The 21,521-nt window shown below is 35.6% G+C and overlaps 3 protein-coding genes across 3 annotated transcripts; 2 read left to right on the forward strand and 1 right to left on the reverse strand.

Annotated features, from left to right (window-relative positions):
• Positions 1-7,384, forward strand: LOC130802356 (alpha-mannosidase 2). Its single transcript, XM_057666328.1, has 4 exons — positions 1-681; positions 3,145-3,294; positions 3,743-3,775; positions 4,198-7,384. Exons 1-4 carry the CDS (start codon positions 100-102, stop codon positions 6,949-6,951), a joined length of 3,519 nt encoding a protein of 1,172 aa, XP_057522311.1. The 5' UTR covers positions 1-99; the 3' UTR covers positions 6,952-7,384.
• A 383-nt stretch (positions 7,385-7,767) lies between these two features.
• Positions 7,768-14,740, reverse strand: LOC130802357 (uncharacterized). Its single transcript, XM_057666329.1, has 15 exons — positions 14,619-14,740; positions 14,386-14,483; positions 14,204-14,304; positions 13,204-13,282; positions 12,937-12,997; positions 12,460-12,506; positions 12,290-12,382; positions 11,840-11,930; positions 11,171-11,219; positions 10,370-10,486; positions 10,122-10,269; positions 9,330-9,422; positions 9,155-9,223; positions 8,641-8,683; positions 7,768-8,345 (listed from the first exon to the last, which is right to left on the reverse strand). Exons 1-15 carry the CDS (start codon positions 14,665-14,667, stop codon positions 8,245-8,247), a joined length of 1,239 nt encoding a protein of 412 aa, XP_057522312.1. The 5' UTR covers positions 14,668-14,740; the 3' UTR covers positions 7,768-8,244.
• A 2,427-nt stretch (positions 14,741-17,167) lies between these two features.
• Positions 17,168-20,322, forward strand: LOC130802924 (KIN17-like protein). The gene is made up of 2 exons (XM_057667043.1): positions 17,168-17,728; positions 18,739-20,322. Exon 2 carries the CDS (start codon positions 18,890-18,892, stop codon positions 20,078-20,080), a length of 1,191 nt encoding a protein of 396 aa, XP_057523026.1. The 5' UTR covers positions 17,168-17,728; positions 18,739-18,889; the 3' UTR covers positions 20,081-20,322.
• Positions 20,323-21,521: the final 1,199 nt, after the last annotated feature.

Raw genomic sequence — 21,521 nt, forward strand, 5'->3', positions numbered from 1 at the left:
AGAACTAATTTTTCCAAGTAGACTAATGCATAAACTTAAAATACAACCAATATTGAAAATTTTAGATCTTTTTTCTTCTCTTCATTCAATCTTTCCGCCATGCCCATATCCTCTTACCTAGGTAACCGCAGCAGAGTTGCTGGCGGCGGGTGGGCCCGCTCATTCCTCCCTACAACCACCCCCACCACCCCAACTTCCAAATCCAAACTTCCCCGGAAAACCCGCCGGCGAGCCCAATTAAGAGACTTTATATGGGCCCACTACTTCACCATCGGCTTATCACTTTCCCTCCTCCTTTTCTTAGCTGCCCTTTTCCGGTTCGGTCCATTTTCTCTCTCCACCCCTCGTTTTTCCCGGCGGTATTCGACCACCAGGCCCAGAAAGCCTAATCTTAGAAAACTCCCATCTGCTTCTCTTAACGACGTCGTTTCATCTGCTGCTTCTGTTGATATTACTACCAAAGATCTGTATGAAAAGATTGAGTTTCTAGATGTTGATGGTGGGCCATGGAAGCAAGGTTGGAGAGTTACTTATAAAGGAAATGAATGGGATAATGAGAAATTGAAGATCTTTGTTGTTCCTCATTCTCATAATGATCCTGGCTGGAAATTTACTGTTGATGAGTATTATGATCGTCAATCTCGTCATATTCTTGATACTATCGTGGAGTCTCTATCAAAGGTGAGATTTTTAGTGTTTTGATGGGGTTTTGTGGTGTTAATTTCCATGGGTTTTTGTTGTATTTTGTTTTTTTTACTGTTGATGCTCATTATGATCATATTTTTAATACTATTGTGTAGTTGAACCCCTCTCAAAGGTGAGATTTCTAGTGTTTTGATGGGGTTTTGTGGTGTTAATTTTGATGGGTTTTTGTTGGAATTTTTTTGTTGATGAGCATTATGATCATATTTTTGATACTATTGTGTAGTTGAACCCCTCTCAAAGGTGAGATTTCTAGTGTTTTGATGGGGTTTTGTGGTGTTAATTTTGATGGGTCTTTGTTGGATTATTTTGTTGATGATCATTATGATCATATTTTTGATACTATTGTATAGTTGAATCCCTCTCAAAGGTGAGATTTTTAGTGTTTTGATGGGGTTTTGTGTTTTTAGTTTTGATGGGATTGGGGTTTTGTGGTGTTAATTTTGATGGGTTTGTGTTGGAATTTTTTTGTTGATGAGCATTATGATCATATTTTTAATACTATTGTGTAGTTGAACCCCTCTCAAAGGTGAGATTTCTAGTGTTTTGATGAGGTTTTGTGGTGTTAATTTTGATGGGTTTTTGTTGGAATTTTTTTGTTGATGAGCATTATGATCATATTTTTGATACTATTGTGTAGTTGAACCCCTCTCAAAGGTGAGATTTCTAGTGTTTTGATGGGGTTTTGTGGTGTTAATTTTGATGGGTCTTTGTTGGATTATTTTGTTGATGATCATTATGATCATATTTTTGATACTATTGTATAGTTGAATCCCTCTCAAAGGTGAGATTTTTAGTGTTTTGATGGGGTTTTGTGTTTTTAGTTTTGATGGGATTTTGTTGGATTTTCATTTTGCTTGCTGAACATTATGATCATATTTTTGATAATATTGTGTAGTTAAATCCCTCTCAAAAGTGAGATTTTTAGTGTTTTGATGGGGGTTTTGCGGTGTAAATTTTGATGGCTTTTGTTGGGTTTTCATGTCAATGAACTTTCAGATCATATTCCTTACTATCCTTTGGTTGAATCCCTCTCGAAAATGATATGTTAATATGTTTGGAGCAGTTTTATGGTGCTAATTTTGGTGGTCTTGTTGAATTATGTGTTTTTTTACTTTACTCCATTTCTGTGTTGAATGGATTGGTTTTGCCCAACTCACTGTATGAAGTTGCAGTTCGTCCAAAGTGGCCTTAATTTTTAATCGTATACCTGAACCTGTTCATCTAGACTTATATTCAGATCTATTAGGGCAATATGTTTTCTCATCATGTTCACCTTCACATTTTCTCCAGGGGCGTATCTAGACTTGGGCTGGCATGGCCATGGCTCGGGACATGAAAAATAAAGTAGTATGTTTAAATGATGTTCAATGTTCTAACCCACAGCCTTTTATGCGCTTTGACAAGGCGTTTTCAACCAATTACACAAGGACAATTCATTTTCTTTGATACATAATGATTGATGGGTTTTATAATATTGCCCAGACAATAAATTCTTTTGGATTCGCCCATGATTTTCTCACCCAATAAGTTCTTTTTTGATACAGTATAGTACACTAGCTTCTAATAAGTTTAGTTTGATTTACCCCTATAAAGTTCATAAGAAAAAGTCCTTGGTGATTAGGTGACATTGGTGTAACTTATTCAAACTCGAGCTTTTGGTTGGATGGCCAATTATGTTTGGTGGATTATGTGTTCTTTTGTTATTTCTTTATCCAATTATTTATTGAAAGTCGAGCTATGTAGGTCCTCATTGCTTCATGGAATAAATAGATTCTGACTTGAGGGGGCTAAATCTGATGTTTATGAGCAGAACTTTTAGAGTATGAGTCAAGGGTGAGGCCATAGTGTAAAAACAAGGCCGCATCGCATCGTCCACATTGTAAAGGTTTTCAAAAACGACGAACCAATATTTCCCGGGGTAAAAAACGTGTTTTGGGCCGTATCGAGGGATACCTTATGGTTTCGACTGATATTTAGGCTTTATGATAACTGCATCACTCTCGTTATCGCATTATCATTCTGTTACCACGATCGCGTCTGTTACCACATTTTTACACTATGGGTGAGCCAAGGAGGAGCATGTACATGATTTAGTATGGATCTTGCTACAAGGAAGTAGTAACAAGTCTTACTATGTCAGGATTAAGGTGGGTTTTATGAGCTCAATTATGTTAAGTTTTTGAAGGACCTGAGGATTTTCTACGCTGTATTTTAGCACACTGTAGGTTTGAAGTTATGGTCTGGTGAATGATTGAAAATTTTCAAATGAGATTCTTATGCTGCTTGTTTTTGAATGGACAAGTTTATTTTGCAAACATAATATTCTTTTATTTTATGAAATAACGTTTCAAATAGTCTTACATTACTCATGCCTCAACCTCAAGTTTATATAGAATTTCAATTATCATTCAATATTTCTTTCGAACCTTGGTTTTGCAGGATCCACGACGCAAGTTTATATGGGAGGAGATGTCATACTTGGAGAGGTGGTGGAGGGATTCTTCAGAGAGTAAAAGGGAAGCTTTTACAAATTTAGTGAAGAATGGACAACTAGAAATTGTCGGCGGTGGTTGGGTAATGAATGACGAGGTAATGTTTTTGACATTTGACCTAATAGTTATGGATTTTTTAGTATATTTTGTCAATAATTTGCGTAGTAAAGTGGTTTTCATTTAAGTAATCCAAACTTTGTAGTAATGAAAAGATATCGCGACTTCGGTCTTTTTCGTACAAGTGAAATACTCCCTTGTCCCTGTCCCACTCAATTTGCAACACTTTGTATTTGAGTCTGTCCAACTGATTTTGCAACCCTTCATATTGTGGTAGTGGTCCCACTCTCCTTTTTCTTAATTTCATCCACAGACTTATTCTTTCTATCCATCTTACGCACTGATTTCTATCATCCTCCGTTTTTTTTCTTACTCTTCAATCCCATTTCCCTTTTCACTAATTTCACCGGTGCTAAATGAGAGGGATAAATGAAGTATCTATCTTTTTCTTTGCTATTGAGCTAACTTTTGTTTCCTCATTGTGACAGGCTAATTCACATTATTACGCTATCATCGAGCAGGTGAGAATTCTTTTTATGTTCTTTTTTTCATGTTTAAACCCCCTTGCGTACCCTTTTATTGTCTTCTTTTGCGTTTAAAGCCCCCTCGAAAAATTAAAGGTATGATATTTTTCAAATAACTAAAGATTAAGATAGGTCATTCTTGTTCCTTCCCCATTGCTATTTTTGTGAAAGATCGAGAAAAAGCATCTTTTTGCACTTTCCCCTTGTTTCCCATCCCGCCTCAAGATGCTAGCGATTTTTTTGTCAAACTCATTTATTTTTATTTGTATATTTTTTAATGATCCAATGACATCCCGCCATTTTTGATTATGTTTTTAAGTACGAATTTATCATGATTTTATGCATCAACTTTAGTCATTGCTGATCTCGCTGTTACTCGTTTTATTTTTCCGCTCCTGATTATCTGTTTTATTGGCCAGATTACAGAGGGTAATATGTGGCTGAATGAGACCATTGGAGTGATTCCTAGAAATGCTTGGGCAATTGATCCTTTCGGATATTCTCCTACAATGGCGTATCTTCTCCGACGCATGGGCTTTGAGAACATGTTGATACAACGAACCCATTACGAGCTTAAAAAGGAGCTCGCCTTGCATAAAAACTTGGAATTCGTCTGGCGGCAGAGCTGGGATTCTATGGAAACTACCGATATTTTTGTGCATATGATGCCCTTCTATTCTTATGATGTTCCCCATACTTGTGGGCCCGAGCCAGCAATTTGTTGCCAATTTGATTTTGCTCGTATGCGAGGTTTCATTTACGAACTCTGCCCGTGGGGTCAGCATCCCATCGAGACCAATCAAGAAAATGTGCAGGAAAGGGTAGGAAAACTTTTGGATCAGTATCGAAAGAAATCAACCTTGTACAGAACAAACACACTTCTGATTCCCCTAGGAGACGACTTTCGTTACGTCAGCATTGACGAAGCCGAGGCACAGTTCAGGAATTACCAGATGTTATTTGATTACATTAATTCCAATCCTAGCTTAAACGCCGAGGCAAAGTTTGGCACTTTGGACGATTACTTCCGAACCCTTCGGGAGGAAGCTGAGAGAGTGAACTATTCACTTCCAGGCGAGGTCGGATCTGGTGAGATTGAAGGTTTTCCGTCTTTATCCGGTGATTTCTTTACTTATTCCGATCGGCAGCAAGATTACTGGAGCGGGTACTATGTTTCAAGGCCTTTCTTCAAGGCTGTTGATCGTGTGTTGGAGCACACGCTTCGTGCCTCCGAAATGTTGATGGCACTGCTACTCGGCCGTTGTCATAGAGCTCAGTGTGAGAAGTTGCCGACGAGTTATGCACACAAGTTGACAGCTGCAAGGCGGAATTTAGCTCTCTTTCAGCATCATGATGGGGTGACGGGTACAGCCAAGAATCACGTGGTTCGGGATTATGGAACACGAATGCATACATCGTTGCAGGATTTACAAATTTTCATGTCTAAAGCAATCGAAGCGTTGCTAGGCATTCGGTTTGAGAAAAATGAGCAAAACCCATCTCAATTTGAGCCGGAACTTGTGAGATCCAAATACGATGCCCAGCCGATTCACAAGGGCATTGTTGTTCAAGAAGGATCTGCAATATCCGTGGTCATTTTTAATCCTCTGGCTCAAACGAGAAGCGAGATTGTAATGGTGATTGTCGACAGGCCTGATGTAAGTGTCTTGGACTCCAACTGGACATGCGTTACGAGCCAGGTTTCTCCTGAAATGCAGCATCAGAAGGACCGAGTATTCACAGGGAGGCATCGTGTCCACTGGAAGGCTTCAATTCCTGCTATGGGGCTTCACATGTATTATATTGTCCATGGAGCGGGACATTGCGAGAAAGCAAAGTTGTCCAACTTGAAAATTTCATCGAATTCCGACGACTTATCTTGTCCGTCCCCATATTCTTGCTCGAAAATCGAGGGGGATGAGGTGGTAATTCAGAATCGTCACCGGACTCTTACATTCAACGCGAATACCGGGTTATTGAACAAAGTTGCTAACACGGATGGCTCCCTAACGAGTGTGGGCGAGGAGATAAGCATGTATTCTAGTCAAGGAAGTGGGGCCTACCTGTTTAAGCCCGTGGGTGATGCACAACCGTTTATCGAAGCTGGTGGGCAGTTGGTGGTTAGCACAGGTTCCTTGATGCAGGAAGTGTTTTCTTATCCGAAGACTCGTTGGGACACCTCGCCAATTTCTCACAGTACTCGAGTCTACGATGGAGAAAATACCATCCAGGAGTTTATCATCGAAAAGGAGTATCACATTGAATTTCTTGGTGATCAGTTTGACGACAAGGAGTTGATCGTTAGGTACAAGACTGATATCAAGAATAAGAGAATTTTCTTTTCTGATTTAAACGGTTTTCAGATGAGTCGGAGAGAAACGTATGATAAGATTCCCGTGCAGGGAAATTATTACCCGATGCCTTCTCTTGCATTCATGCAAGGAGTAGACGGTCGTCGTTTTACCATTCACTCGCGTCAGTCTTTGGGTGTTGCTAGCCTTAAAAATGGATGGCTAGAGATTATGCTTGATCGGCGTCTGCTGAGTGATGATGGACGTGGTCTAGGGCAAGGGGTGACCGACAACCGTCCAATGACCATAGTATTTCACATTCTTCCCGAGTCCAATATTTCTTCGGTACTCAACCCGAGCTCAAATTCCCTTCCTCTAAACCCGTCATTGTTATCCCATTGCATTGGATCGCACTTAAATTATCCTATACACACTTTCATCTCAAAGAAAGCACAAGAACTAGCCCCGCAACCACCCGTAACACGATTCTTAACCCCTTTAGCCTCTTTGCCGTGTGATTTGCATATTGTGGACTTCAAAGTTCCTCAGCCTTCGAAATTTGTGTCCTCGGAGCATTCGGTAGAAGACCCGAGATTTGTTCTTCTCTTCCAAAGGTTGGGTTGGGATTCGTCCTACTGTCGAACGGCTAGATCTCGGTGCACAAAACTAGCCGACGAACCTGTTAATCTTTTCAACTTGTTCAAAGACATGGATGTCATGCACATAAAAGCGTCATCGTTGAATCTCCTACACGAAGATACCGAGATGCTTGGTTATACCGAGCTGTCTGGAGATGTCGTTCAAGAGGGGCATGTCGTCATCCCTCCCATGGAAATACAGGCATACAAGCTTGAGCTACGGCCTCACCGAGAAGCACGCTAACTATTTCGTTTATTCTCTTACATTTTGCAGTTTTGACCCGAGACGAGCGCCCTTGAAACACTGCCGTCCCTCGTCATACACCCAGCAGCGGGCCAGCGCTTAGGACTCCCGATCAAAAATGATGTGCTGATGCTGCCGGCTTCTCGGTCGTGTGGCAGATATGTGGGACCATTGTGGTTTATGATTTACAGGTTTTTATGTAGGAAGTTTGGTTATGAGCAGACCAGTTGGATAGTTTTCTGTATTTAGAGATGTATAGGTTAGTTATTGTAGATTAAACAGTAAACATTTGATTTTAGCCTTACAAGGTGATTAAATTTCTTATTTCTGCTGCTCTAAGATGTTAAATCTTACTGTCTAGCATCGTCATCAACCTATTATAAATTTTATATGTTTTCATTGTCAAGCAATATCAATGAAACTTTTAATTATATAATATAACATACTCTTTTTTTATCAACTACACTTTTCAAAAATAAACTCGCATAATAGGGAGAAGTTAAAAAAATAATATGCATTTTATTGTTCGTCAAATTATTATTATTATCCATAAATAAATTATATCATTACATATTAAAATGACAAATGTATTCCTTAAGGAACCCTTGACAAATAAATAATTTTAGTAAATTATAGTTGATTACATGACAATATTTACCTAATTTAGAATCTGATTTTTTTAAAAAAATTGGAGCTAAATTAGGTAAAGTATTGATATAATTTATTTACAACAATTTCGTATGTCTAAACTAGAATTTGATATAATAAACTGAATGAAAAAGTAATGCATTCAATAAATTAGTATTTAATTTTTGCTTTAAAAAAATCATATATTCGATAGATTTAATCACGATAATATATACTTATATTATTTTTTTAAGTTATATTTTTATACATATCATACTAATACAAGTCTATCCGGAAACATTTTTGGTTTTTTGCCTTTGAACCATGGTAGCATGATACGAAAGACGAGATCCGTAGATACCACAAAGCACAATAGTGTAGAAAATAAAAATAACTTTAGCGTTCTTTTTCATTGTGACTCAAAGGTAATGATGCATCCATAAATGGAATATCGGCTTTTGACAAGCTCTACGAGAAATTAGAAAGTCCGTTTCTTAGGGCGTTACGCCAGCTAAAACTTTTCAAACTATTACGACTTCGTGCAAACAGAAGCACACCGACTTGCTCCAATGTCTCGATTTCAATCAAAAATGTTTTCCGTCTACCTACTTCAAGCTTTGCACTCTTTTACGACTACTTACGATAATAAGAGATAACACTTTCAAACTATAAAATTATCTCCTCTTGCATGCTCACGTTAAGAATCTTGTTCGGAAGAACAATGCACTTAATGACCACAACTTCGTCTTCTACTGTCACTGATTCTCCTGCATGAATACAATCATTTACTAGGTCACAAACCAAGGTGCGGGTTAAGACCTATGTTACTCAGACTTTCATTTTGCTTCACATACCCGTGACCGATCCTTAATGCTTGGACACTAGTATGGCACTTAGACTCTTCATTTTAGGCGTAAAATTGAATATTTAAACATATTTGACACTTGGAAACATACCGGTATCCGACATTCAGTATCCGAGTCCAAGTAACATAGGTTAAGATTAAAAATGCCAAGTCGTAAACCAAAGATAAGCATAACAAAGAAAGAGACAAGGCATTACCGAGAATTGCTACTCCAAGCTTAGAGTCATAGTCGCCATCACCCTGAATGAAGATTCAATAAAATTTACGTTATGAACTTTAGTGTATGCTTATCGTGCTAACAATAGAACTTCGCGTATCATCTCTTGTGATTTTTTTAACTTAGAATTCCGATACTCCATCCATTTTTCTACAAATGTCTTATTTGGTTTTGTAAGCTATTGCACTAATTCAATTGTTAAATACATCTAATTATGTAAATCTAAAAGGTTTTAAAATTCGATATTAATTAAATTTAAATTGAGTCGAAATAAACAGATCCCACTTGACTATGTTTTAACTTATAGATTAAGAGTAAAATATAAATCCACGTTAATAGATGAATAATGATAAAAATCAAACGGGATATATATAATGAGAAAAACAAAAAAAAAAAAACGTAAAAGATAATTATGGTATTCCGACCCTTATTACATCCAAATCTATCATTTAAGGATTCGGAGGACTACGTTCCTAAACAATCCAACATATTACCTGAACACGAGACCATCTCCCTACCAAGGATTTCCATCCGATAATAGCATGCATAACAAGTGCATTTTCCTGCGGAAGGATCGAAAAGAATCAACTATCAAGCCACATTGTAAGTTATAACAGTACGATGTTTGGCAGAATGATTTTCATCAAATCAAATATCATATTTCGGTACCTGAATCTCGACATCATCCAAAATGATGCAGTTTACAAGTCTTACACCGGGACCTATGCGAACATTAGCTGATATCGACACATTTGAACCAATCTGTGCAAAAAAAAGTAATAGAAGTATTAGATATCTGATGCTGTTAGAAAATGAATACATCAGACTTTGCTTTATTCTCTGATAGAATTCAGTTCGGTCGGTAAAACAAAATTCAGATTAAGTGTATTGACTAATGAGCAGTGTCATATGATTTGCTAATCTTATCGCGAATCGTGAATCAAAAAAAAATAAAAAGAACTATGGTCGAATTTAACTTAGCTAGCGAATCATATTATACCGCTAATGAGGTTAAATTGAGAAAAAAGAAGTGAAAACGAACTTTATGTGAGTAAGTAACTCTAGAAACCACCCGCAACTAAAACCCTAATCAAAACAACTCACAAGTCGCATATTATGCATGTAGTAGTTGATTTCATTCAAGGTTGTGACTTTTATGGGATGGTTCGAAACCAATGTAACATGATTCACTAGCTAATTCGCTTTTTGAATTCGCGATTCGCTCAAATTTGCCCAAGAATAGCCCAAAACTGACCATAATTCGCTTTTTCGATTCGCGAGGAGATAAGCAAATCATGCAACACTGTTTCGCTATCTGAACGGATTGTTATGTGAATAATACGAACCCTACATACTAGTTTTTTAAACAAGATTTTCCTGATAATATTGCAGTCTAGGGTGGTTTTCCGACAGATGCAGTACGTGAATCAGATATTACGGAAAGAAAAGCATTTCTGTTACCTTTGCGGTCGAATGTACTTTAGCTGACGGGTGAATATAAACATCACCGACTATTGTAGCATTCTTAATACCATTCCCATTAGCCAGAAGATTGGGAGCGGTATGCTGAAATCGAGCGAGGTACAATTTCGAGCATTTCAAAGACATGCTGTTTAAAGTCAAACATGATCATATGTTAGAAACGTGACGGACCAGGTTTCGACTCGTAGAATATTATTGCAAAAGGAGAAATTTGTCGAGAAACGTACCCAGGAGTCTTGATCTGCTCCCAGAAGTCTAAGGTTTCATAGGTATATAACTTTTTCTTTCCGGCCAAAGGCGAGAGAATATCTTGGTCTAATCTTACGAAATCTGCAGGGATCGCCCTTTTAAGGTTTTTGTATCAGCACTCAATCAGTCTATTATATAAACGACGACAAAGAGAATATAAATTCATTCATTCTAATGCCTAAAGATCAACTTTAAAGATTGAGTTGGTAGCCAACACGTAAATTCCAAGTATCCTAGAAAGCATACTGCAAAAACAAGGTTGCTTCGCATCGCATTGACCGTGTTGTAAAGGCTTTCAAAATAAACGAAGTCAATATTTCTTGTGTTGTAAAGGTGTAAAAAAAAAAAAGTATTTTGGGCGTATCAAAATTCAAGGGTTATCTTATAACTGCATCACTCTTGTTACTGCATCGCTGTTTGGTTACCACGATCGCAACCGTTACTACATTTATAAACTAAGCTAGAAATGGAGTCATAGAAGAAACAACAGTCATATCAAGGGTGCACCGTGCACGAGAGTGTAACATAATTCGATAACTAATATGTTCTTAGAATTCACAATTCGCTTAATATGGGTCCACAACTGACCACGATCCGCTTATTTCGATTTTGTGATTCGTGGGAAGATTAGAAAATCATGTGACACTACACGAGACTATTGAAAATATAGGCAAACTACATAAACAGCTATAATAAAAACTTTTTTGAGTTCAAACGATATAATTAAAATAAAACAATTGCATACCAAACGTCAAACTGGCATAGTAATGGTCTCATACCTTGTTGCCGAATGAAATGACTCGTAGCTGGACAACCGGCCTAAAGATCCTGAGCAGGAAGAGAACCAAAAATTAACTAGTGGATAAAAATTTCACATCAAATCTCTGAATTAGTATAGGTCCTCACAACCGGCCTAAACAATTGCGATACTGTGAATATTTCAAATTCAGTATCGCATTGAGGACAATACGAAACAATTAAGGAAAGGAAATTTGTCCATAGTCCATGGAATTAATCTAAACAATCATAGAGAAGATCTGATCGGGGTATGGTCTTCCGTCTTCCAACTCTCCTAGACCGTCATCATTGCTACATAAAGGAAGTTGATCTCTATGCATGTACATTTACGTTAAAAAAATCACCACAAATAAAACCGGGTACTCGGTGTCCTGACCCGATTGATCCGGGTACCCGAATAAATTGGTTCAGGACACGGGCCGTAAAATAGGTACCCGGCTTTCCAGATACCCGAAATGTCGGTTACCCAGTTTTGAACACCCCTACAGCCCTACTGATGTACATCAATATGTACTAAAATTAACACTAACTACAACTTACTTACACACTGCAAATGTGTAAAGAATAAAACAGCATAGGGTTGACAGTCGATGGCTGCGTGATACTTTCTTTTCGTTTAATAAAAAGGCTGCATAGAGACCGGAATTCACCTTTGTCTTCCCGGTTTGCAAGTACACCTCGGATAGCCGAAAAAATTTCTGGTGTAAATACATATATGCCACAGTTTATCAAATCACTAACCTGCACACATAGAGACCAGAGATTATGATGAGGCATAAAAATTCAATCATACATTATACTAAAAAGTTTGGAAAATTCCAAGTGTCACAACTAAAGAGAATTTGCCAAATGAAACGCATTTATTGGCTAAAGAAAAATGACATGACATTTGATCTTGACCAATAACTCTACCGTTAAAGTATCCTTGATTAGCATTTATTTATAGTTAAATTGAGTAAATTAGATAATATAATATACTGCATAATATTTTGTTGATAATTTTCAAAATTACTGAGTTAATATATACACAAAACGGTGCATTACACGTGTTTCTACACTAGCATATGTGAAAATCGTTGCTGCTAGAATAGGGCACGTACAAAAGTCTCGGGCTTCTCTGTGTAATGCAATAGCTCTTTACTATCAGGATCAGCAACCAACTCACCGAATAAGTTGGCAGATTCAGCGGATACCTGCAATAGAAGTACCGTTACAGCTGATTCAAAGGAATATATCATGTGTAACTTTAAAGACTGATTCAAGTACCAACCTTAATTACTAACAATGTACCCACACCGCCATAACTTTTATGAGCATCTATACAAGTCAAAAAAGGATAATGGCATTAGTCTATCCTCAAAGATTCCATTTAAGTAAATCACAGCACACAAGCAAATATCAAAAAAAGATTTAGGGGGTGTTTGGCAAATGGCTGATAGCTGGTAGCTGATTATAATGGCTGATTTGACCAGCTGATTTTATTAACTTGTTTGACCAGCTGATTTTGAACACGCTACTATGATCAACTTGTTCAAAAACAGATTATTCATAACAACAAGCTTTTCAACCAGCTAGTTTACCAAACACTAGCATTAGCTGGTTTGACCACCGAACCCTCTACTGGTATCAAAATAAATTAAAAATGCCCAATAAGCTATTTTTCCATACACCCCCTTACAAAATTTTGAAACTGGTCAAGAGATTATAGGAAGGTTTCAACTAATTAGAGGACAATAATGTACATTACCAAGCATGTCGGATAGAGGGAAACTGCAGCAGACGTCAAAATTTAGAAGAATAATATGTGACTGCAAAAATGGACGAATGTGAAAAGGAAATCAAAGATATTAAGGTTATTATGCCCCCACTTCCATGTAGAAGGAAAATCTAAGAAGGCATGAAATTCAATCAACAAAGCATGGCTCACTAAACAACATATCGACCATCTATGTAACATAAGAAGTGTATATAATTAGATCCTGTCACCGATATAAGCATGGAGTTGGTTACATACCGGCTCATCTTCCATAATCAAATCCTGAAAATGATAAAGTCCACCAGCCGATCCATGTGGTTTGTCTTCTTTTAGATATCTAATGGAAATTGTAAAAAACACATATTCAACTATTAAAATCCCTCAAGTAATATTTCCAACTAGTGTCACATGATTTGCTAGTCGCCTCGCAAATTGCGAATCAAAAAAGTGAATTATAGTCGGTTTTAGACTATTTTTGAGCCATTTTGAGCGAATTGCGAATTTAAAAGGCAAACTAACTAGAAAATTATGTTTCACTGTTTCCAACTTTGAGGAAATCAGCACAATAATAAAATCAAACAGAAGTTCAACACAACGCATAACCCTTGCTCATCAAGAATAGGTCAAAGGTAAACAAGTTCATAATGGCTACCAAGTTCAATTTAAAACTTTAATAAGAACATGTCTCAAATAAGTTTGTTTTGGTTCCAATAAGTTTCTCCCAACACCTTCACCCTCACATCTACACTAATCACTATGTTCTAACAAGTTTGGTTTAGTTTAGTTCAATAATATATTACATATTTTAGGCCTCAATCAAAAGCCCAAGTTAAGGGGTCGGGCTGCATACATCCTTTTTTATTCGCGCCAATTACGAGGGAGACCTATGTTGCATCCCCACTTCAAGGCTTCTAGCCCAAAAGGGCTCTCGTATGAGGGGATGTGATAGCATATCTTTGCTCCTCAAGCAAAAGCTAATATCTTTAGTCCTCATCCATCAGCTTAACCTACTTTTGGTCGAGTTGGTTCTTGACATTAATTCGATATAATCAATAGGCCGGAGAAAACGGGCCCTAAGTTCACCACAAATATAGCTAGTTAAGATAAGTCCATTTCACACTTGAAAGACATAACTTAACACCCAAATACACACAAATCACACACTAAAACATTGACTATTTAAACATTTCAAATTATTCCAAAACATCTCATTCATAAACTAATAAATTTGACAACTTATCAGCAAAATATAACTCACCTAACAGGAACCTTCAGCTCATTTGAGATTGAAGACACATACAAAGCAAACTCTCGTTCTTCATACAATCCAATGAGAAAGATTTGGACCAAATTTGGTATCTACACATAAATAAACAGTAAATCAATCAACATTGAACCCAAAAAGTCATCAAAAAAATTGATTACACAAATCAAACATACATTTTTGCAAGCAGAGATTTGATGGTGAATCATAGGATGACCAGCAATAGGAAACAAGGGTTTTGGAATATTGAATGATAAAGGTCTAAATGAAGTTCCTGCAATTAACCCAATTCATTTCACCCTTAGAAATCACATTATATTGCCAAAAAATAAGAAATTAAACAAATGGGTATAGATCTTTTAGTGGAAAGATTTGATTTTTGTTAATTTTTGATGAAATTCATACATACCTTTGGTGGGTCCACCAAGTAATATCACAGCAACAACTTTTTCTTCCATTTGCAGATTTATAACTGGGTTTTGTAATTTGAGGATCTTTAGAGTGATTTTAGCTGCAAGTTTTGAATTAAAGGAGGTTTATTTCAACTGTTTTCTTACTTATTGAGAGAAAACCTCTGAGGTTTATGAGATTTTTGGATTCAATTTGAGTAAAGTCGTCTCTTTTTGCTCTGCTTTCGGAATCATATTGATTGGAGCAATAATGATTATGATGTATTTATAAGTTTTAATTTAGAAAAATTACAAGAAATTACGAAATTTATTAGTCTACTTGCAAAAAAATATTTATGTATTTTTTTTCAAAAAACTATGATATATTTCTCTATAATGACTACTGACCGTTAAGTTTGAGGGATTGACCAATTTGAGAGCTTAAGTTGTCCATGTGGTAGTATCTCATTGGTCCTCGTTTGTTAAAATAATTAAAAATTAAACATATAAATTAACAAAATAAAAATAAAAGATATTTGACGTCATTTTAACCCATCATAACGATTTTTTTTCAAAAAACGAACGTCACGAGTATCCTAAAGGGGTAACTCTTTCAGAAATCCGGTCCAAACAAATATTTATCTGCCTATTTTTCGACATGTAAACCGAAAAAGAAATTTTAACGTCATTTTCAACCCATCATAAAATGAACGTCGCAATTACCCTTCTGGGATAACTCTTTTTTGTCATATCGAAAAATAGGCGAATAAGTACTTGTTTCGATCGGATTTTCGAAAGAGCTATCCCATTAGGATAATCGCGACGTTCGTTTTTTGAAAAGAAAATCGTTATGATGAGTAAAAATGACGTCAAATATCTTTTTATTTTTATTTTTATTTTGTTAATTAATGTGTTTTAATTTTTAATTATTTTAAAATACGAGGACCAATGAAATACTGTCACGTAGACAACTTAACCTCTCAAATTGGTCAAACCCTCAAACTAAACAGTCAATTAACATTTTTCGTCAAGTGATAGTCATTTGCAAAATAATATATCACATTAGGTAATTTTTTGCAAAAGAATATATAAGGTAATTTTTTGCAGACATGTAATTTTTCATATAATTTTTCCTTTCATTCAAGTCATGTGAGATTGAATGTTTAGCAGTTAGAAAAAATAGAATTATAATTCATTCTTTCAAACTACTTCAACTATTGATTAGTAATACGAAAAATGAAAAATTATCTATAATAATCTAAGATATTCGTGGTTTTCTTATAATAATTTCACCTATTGATTAATTATAAATAATCTCAACTTTCAAGAAAATACTCATGAAATTATTCATGGTTAATTAATAGGTGGGATTATTGTAGAAAAATCACAAATAGGTTAGATTATTTTAGGTAATTTTTCTTAGGAAAAATCATCTATAATAATTTAGCATTTATATAATTTTCTTACAATAATCTCAATTTTAATTATCACAAAAAAAAAAATAATCTTAATTTTAAGGGTATTTATTTCAGTAATCCGATGACTTACTATAGTAAGTAATTCACCAAAAAAAGTAAATTGAAAACTAATATAAAATTAGAGAAATATTAAAAAAAATTACATAAATAAATCAATAATAAAAAAATAGAAAATTTTTTAAAGTTTTTTCTCAACATTTTATTTTAATTTATTTTTTTAAAATAAAAATTGTTATAGCAAGTCAACCGATTATTGGGTTTACTAGAACAATACCTCCAAAGTTGAATTATTCATGGTTAATTAATAGATCTAATTATAACAAGTCTTGTTTGAGACCGTCTCACCGTGAGACGGGCTCATACAAGCTGCCCAAAGTTAAACTTACATCTTTATTTTCTATATATATATATATATATATATATATATATATATATATATATATATATATATATATATATATATATATATATATATATATATATATATAAACGTCGGATCAAATAAGAAGGATTTTAAAATGAGAAGAGTGAGAAGGATTTTTGTTTGATATTTTTTGGTTACTATATATACAAAAAAGGATACTATGTTATAAATTAAGAACATTTTAAAAATTATTTGATAGTTTATTTTCTGTGTAACATAGTTACTTTTACAATTATGAGTTTTTGGCTTAATCGTGACCATATATATATTTTTATGTTAGTGAAATCAAGGGTGTAGAGTCCTTCTTACCTTCTAATTTTCAACCCCTTCTCGATCCATCCTTCCTATATATATATATATATATATATATATATATATAGATAGAGGGAGAGATGGAAGATTAAATAAGAAGGATATTAAAATAAGAAGGATGAAAATGATATTTGTTTGATTTTGTTTTGTTATTAATTTACTATATATACAAAAAAGGATACTATGTTATAAAGTAAGAACATTATAAAAATTTATGTCATAGTTACTTTTCTGTGTAACATAGTTACTTTTACATTTACGTGTTTTTAACTATAAATTTTTTATTTTTATAAAATCAAAAGTCTAAAGTCCTTTTACAATTATATATATATTTATAATGCATTTGTTTGTTGGAGAGACTTCTCTCAAGCTTGTCGTTTCACCGATACACCATTTCCAAATAGGCCAAGAAGCACAAGCAACCTTACTAGTACAAACCGAACTTCAACCGAATTCCAATCAACTTCACCGGTCACCACCTTCAATTTCATCTTCATCTTTCGTCGTATCAAACCCTAGCGAAATCTGATACAATTTTGGACCATCTTCTTCTCTTTCGCACACATTAAACGCGAATTCCCCCTCCCTCAATCCCTCTACGCGTGTTTCAGATTTCAAATCCCCATTCCCAAACCCTAAAAGTCTAAACCCCAGTGCTGTTGCCGACGGCCGACGGCCAAACTGCCGTGAAAAGCCACCACTGGTGCTGTTGCTGACGTGACGATTGCCGTGAAGTCAGTCCTTCGTTTCCCTTGAGTTGCAATTTCAGAATTAAATTCCCCATTCCCAAATCCTACTCAAACGAAATTCGAAAGGCTGCACCTACTGCCGACCGGCGACCTTCCGTGAAGTCAAGACACCAGGGCCATCGACGGTCAGACCACCATTGACCTGCCGTGTTTCAGTCGAATTTCAGGTATGGAATTGTATTTTTGAAATCCCCAAAAGTTATGGTTTTGTGAATTTGTATGTTATTGTGATTTGTGGAATGTTAGTATATTATTGTGAATGTGTTCGGTAAATTGGTAATGAGAGTATCAAAGTATGATTGAATCATTGAATGTGTTATGTGTTTGATATTGTTCTTGCTAAACACATCTTGAATAATTGAACATAAATCAAGTAGTACTACCAAAAAAATCTAAACATACTACAAATTGAACGAAATCAAATACTTTATACGAATCAGTATACTTTATATATGTTGTATCTAAATTTTTATGCCTTTGAGTTTCTTAGAAAACCCTTGAATTTTTCTTTTTGAAGCTTTTCTAGTTGTGTCTTGATACTGTGTAGCGTAAGTCGGATGTGTTTATCAATTCATATATGTTGTATGTATTGCTAGTTCTCATGGAAAAGTATAATATGTGTGATGAAGTATCTTTGTCATTGTTTTTGCTCTGAAGTCTCGATAATGATGATTAAGTAACCAAATTAAAAGCTTTAAAACTCACTCATTTGTAAAGATTAAAGTAAGGTGAGTAGCTTAAAGAGCGAGCACTTATATTTTTAGGAGGTTATTGGCAGGTGCAAGATGCACAATCACAAAAAATTAGGGGCTTCAATTGTTAGTTTTCATAAAATTTTGTTCATTTTCTCCCATTAGTAATGTTTATGTTATAAAATTATCGTGTACATCTTAGCCCTAACCTCGCATAGGTGAGAGTCGCATTGGGGTAATCAAATGTTATAAACTGATTCTCCTTGTTGATTTCTTTAAAATTTTGCAACAGAACTAATAATAAAAGTAAAGTGATGAATTATGGTCTTCACCGTACTAGGCTTCTTTGATTTTTGTATTGAAGAGAAGAAGATATAGAACAAAAATTTTGTCACTGGATAATTGTAAGATGATGTTAATTAATCGTTTTTATATTATTTTGGCTTTGACTTGGGATTACTATGTTTCTCTATGTCATTTTGCAGGAATAAAAAAATTATTTGTTAATTTTACAAACGGAACTCTGTCGATATTGCCGGAAGATTTTCTTAAAATTTCGTCCATTTCTTGGTGTCCCTGGTACTCTGAACCCTAGATCCGCCACTGCTGACTTAGGTTTTCAATTATTGCAATTCAATGGGAAAGAACGATTTTTTAACCCCCAAAGCAATCGCAAACCGAATAAAAGCTAAAGGTCTCCAGAAACTTCGATGGTATTGCCAAATGTGTCAAAAACAATGTAGGGATGAGAATGGATTCAAGTGTCATTGTCTGAGCGAATCACATCAAAGACAAATGCAGATTTTTGGGCAAAACCCTGATCGTATTGTTGATGGATACTCGGAGGAATTCGAAACTACTTTTCTAGAACATATGAAAAGGAGCCATAGATTTAGTAGGATTGCTGCTACTGTTGTTTATAATGAGTATATTGCTGATAGACATCATATTCATATGAATTCGACAAAATGGTTAACATTGACTGAGTTTGTGAAGTATTTAGGGAGGACAGGGAAGTGTAAGGTGGAGGAGACACCAAAAGGGTGGTTTATTACTTATATTGATAGGGATTCCGAGACCCTTTTTAAGGATAAGATGAAGAATAAGAAGCTTAAGGCCGAACTGGCTGAGGATGATAAAAAGGAGAGGGAAATTTTGAAGCAGATTGAGCGGGCAGAACAGCTTATGCCTGGGGGGGAGAATGGGGGGATGAGTGAGAAGGAGAAGGTAGAGGAGAAGGAGATGGAGATGGCGGTTGGGAAAGTTGCATTTGCTCTTGGTGGTGGAGGATCATCAAGGGTTGGGGGATCGGGAATTGGGAAGGAGTCGAGAGTGATGTTTGAAGATGTTGGTGAGGGTGAGAGAGAGAAGAAGCGAACTAAGAAGGATGACGGTAATTCGGTTGGGAACTCAGCTTTAGAGGAATTAATGAAAGAAGATGAGAAGGTTAAGGAACGAGTTAATAGGAAGGATTATTGGTTGTGTGAGGGAATAATTGTTAAGGTGATGAGCAAGAAATTGGCCGACAAAGGCTATTATAAGAAGAAGGGGATTGTGAAGAAAGTTATTGATAAATATGTTGGTGAGATCGAGATGCTTGATATCAAACATGTTCTTAGAGTGGATCAAGCCGAGCTTGAGACTGTGATTCCCCAGATTGGAGGTTTGGTGAGGATAGTTAATGGTGCTTATCGGGGATCTAAGGGTAGGTTGCTCTCGATTGATATGGACAAATACTGTGCCAAGGTCCAAATAGAGAAGGGTGCATATGACGGAAGAGTACTTCAAGCAGTGGAATACGAAGATATCTGCAAGATTGCTCAGTGACAAACGGATTGTTTCGATTGCCTATCTATAGCACATGAAGTATATATTCAGGCAGCTTTCTCAAATTTATTTATGTATTACTGAATTTGCTTGTTCTTGTCATTTCCCTTGTCACATCGGCTACTGTATGTTTCGTTGCAGCATCAATGAAGGAACCTGTCTTTTTGTTGTATTATCATTTACTGTTCTATGAAGGCTGAATATAATCTGTTATGAGTTATGTCCATATCTTGTTCTTGGGTGATTGTAGTGACGAGTATCTGAGTGTTAATCTCTAAAGATTGTGTTCTTTTGATTTTAACATTTCTCTTCTTATCTTTCCGTATCAGACTGTTTGTAGGTGTCTGTGTGTGCGACTTGATATTTAGATTGTGCATTGTAATAGATTAGCTCCTTGGCTATTGCTATCGCGATAATGTTACATATGACCCATTCTGCACGTCTGAGTTTGGACATTCAGTTTGCGGAGTGGGGCTCAGAAGACAATTGGTATTTTTTTAATGAGCATAGAAGTTACATGGAATAAATTTTGCGACTGTTTTGGCTTCAGATTTGGTATTTCTTCTGCTACAATTGCTGATAAGTTCAATAGCAAAAATTAAGAAGTTAACACCCCACACGAGATGCTTGTAATACGAGTCCTCCACCTCAAACAAACCCCAAGTAGCGCGAGTAGGGATAAATTCAGTTTCTAGCAAAACTTTGCTTAATGTTCATCAAGATTGCTCAAGGTTGTTTAGCTCGTGCACATAACTCAAAAACATTGAATGTATGCAATTACATGGAATGAAGCCAATGTAAGTTTTTGATCGAGTATTGAGTGATAAGTTAATGACCTATTCCAAATATTCTTGTATTTATTTCAAAACTCAAAATGTCTTTTTTCTTGCAATGTTAACAGTTGAAGCCGATAGACTTTTTAACTGCACTCTCCTTTATGAATATAGTTGTCGCCTTCCTTCGCTCTCAAGATCTTGATCATAGTTTTCAAAATCAGGATACATTGGATATGATGATGATAAAGTTCATAGTAAAGTCAAACTTAGAACGGGAAGGCCAACAACAAAATAGATGATTAGATGCAATCATGCAATCATTGCATGTTCTTGATCACTTCATCCACAGGTTGGAATATCTGCATACACAAAAAAATTTCCCATGACTCATAAACTATGAATATTCACATTACAAAATAATTCATTCTCCAACAATCACATTATTTTAACACCTTTAAACCAAGAACCCAATTTTTAAATTACATTAGATTTTATAAATGTTAAACAGGAGAATTTATGTTCAAGTCTACCTATATCGTACTTAAAGTTATTTAGTTAAAAGGTGTATATTAATTAAACTGTATAACATATAACAAAAAAAATGACTGCCACATTTATTCGCAAATATAGTATTTGAGTCACAAATCACACCTACCAATATCCCA

The sequence above is a fragment of the Amaranthus tricolor genome, chromosome 16 (assembly GCF_026212465.1).
Source record: "Amaranthus tricolor cultivar Red isolate AtriRed21 chromosome 16, ASM2621246v1, whole genome shotgun sequence".
NCBI lineage: Eukaryota > Viridiplantae > Streptophyta > Magnoliopsida > Caryophyllales > Amaranthaceae > Amaranthus > Amaranthus tricolor.

Coding starts and splice junctions, on each gene's coding strand:
- LOC130802356 (XM_057666328.1), top strand. CDS start 100: ATGCCCATATCCTCTTACCTAGGTAACCGCAGCAGAGTTGCTGGCGGC. Junction 682..3,144: donor TCGTGGAGTCTCTATCAAAG/GTGAGATTTTTA, acceptor TTGGTTTTGCAG/GATCCACGACGCAAGTTTAT. Junction 3,295..3,742: donor GTTGGGTAATGAATGACGAG/GTAATGTTTTTG, acceptor TCATTGTGACAG/GCTAATTCACATTATTACGC.
- LOC130802357 (XM_057666329.1), bottom strand. CDS start 14,667: ATGGAAGAAAAAGTTGTTGCTGTGATATTACTTGGTGGACCCACCAAA. Junction 12,998..13,203: donor TGATTATGGAAGATGAGCCG/GTATGTAACCAA, acceptor CCATTTTTGCAG/TCACATATTATTCTTCTAAA. Junction 11,931..12,289: donor CAGAGAAGCCCGAGACTTTT/GTACGTGCCCTA, acceptor CTATGTGTGCAG/GTTAGTGATTTGATAAACTG.
- LOC130802924 (XM_057667043.1), top strand. CDS start 18,890: ATGGGAAAGAACGATTTTTTAACCCCCAAAGCAATCGCAAACCGAATA.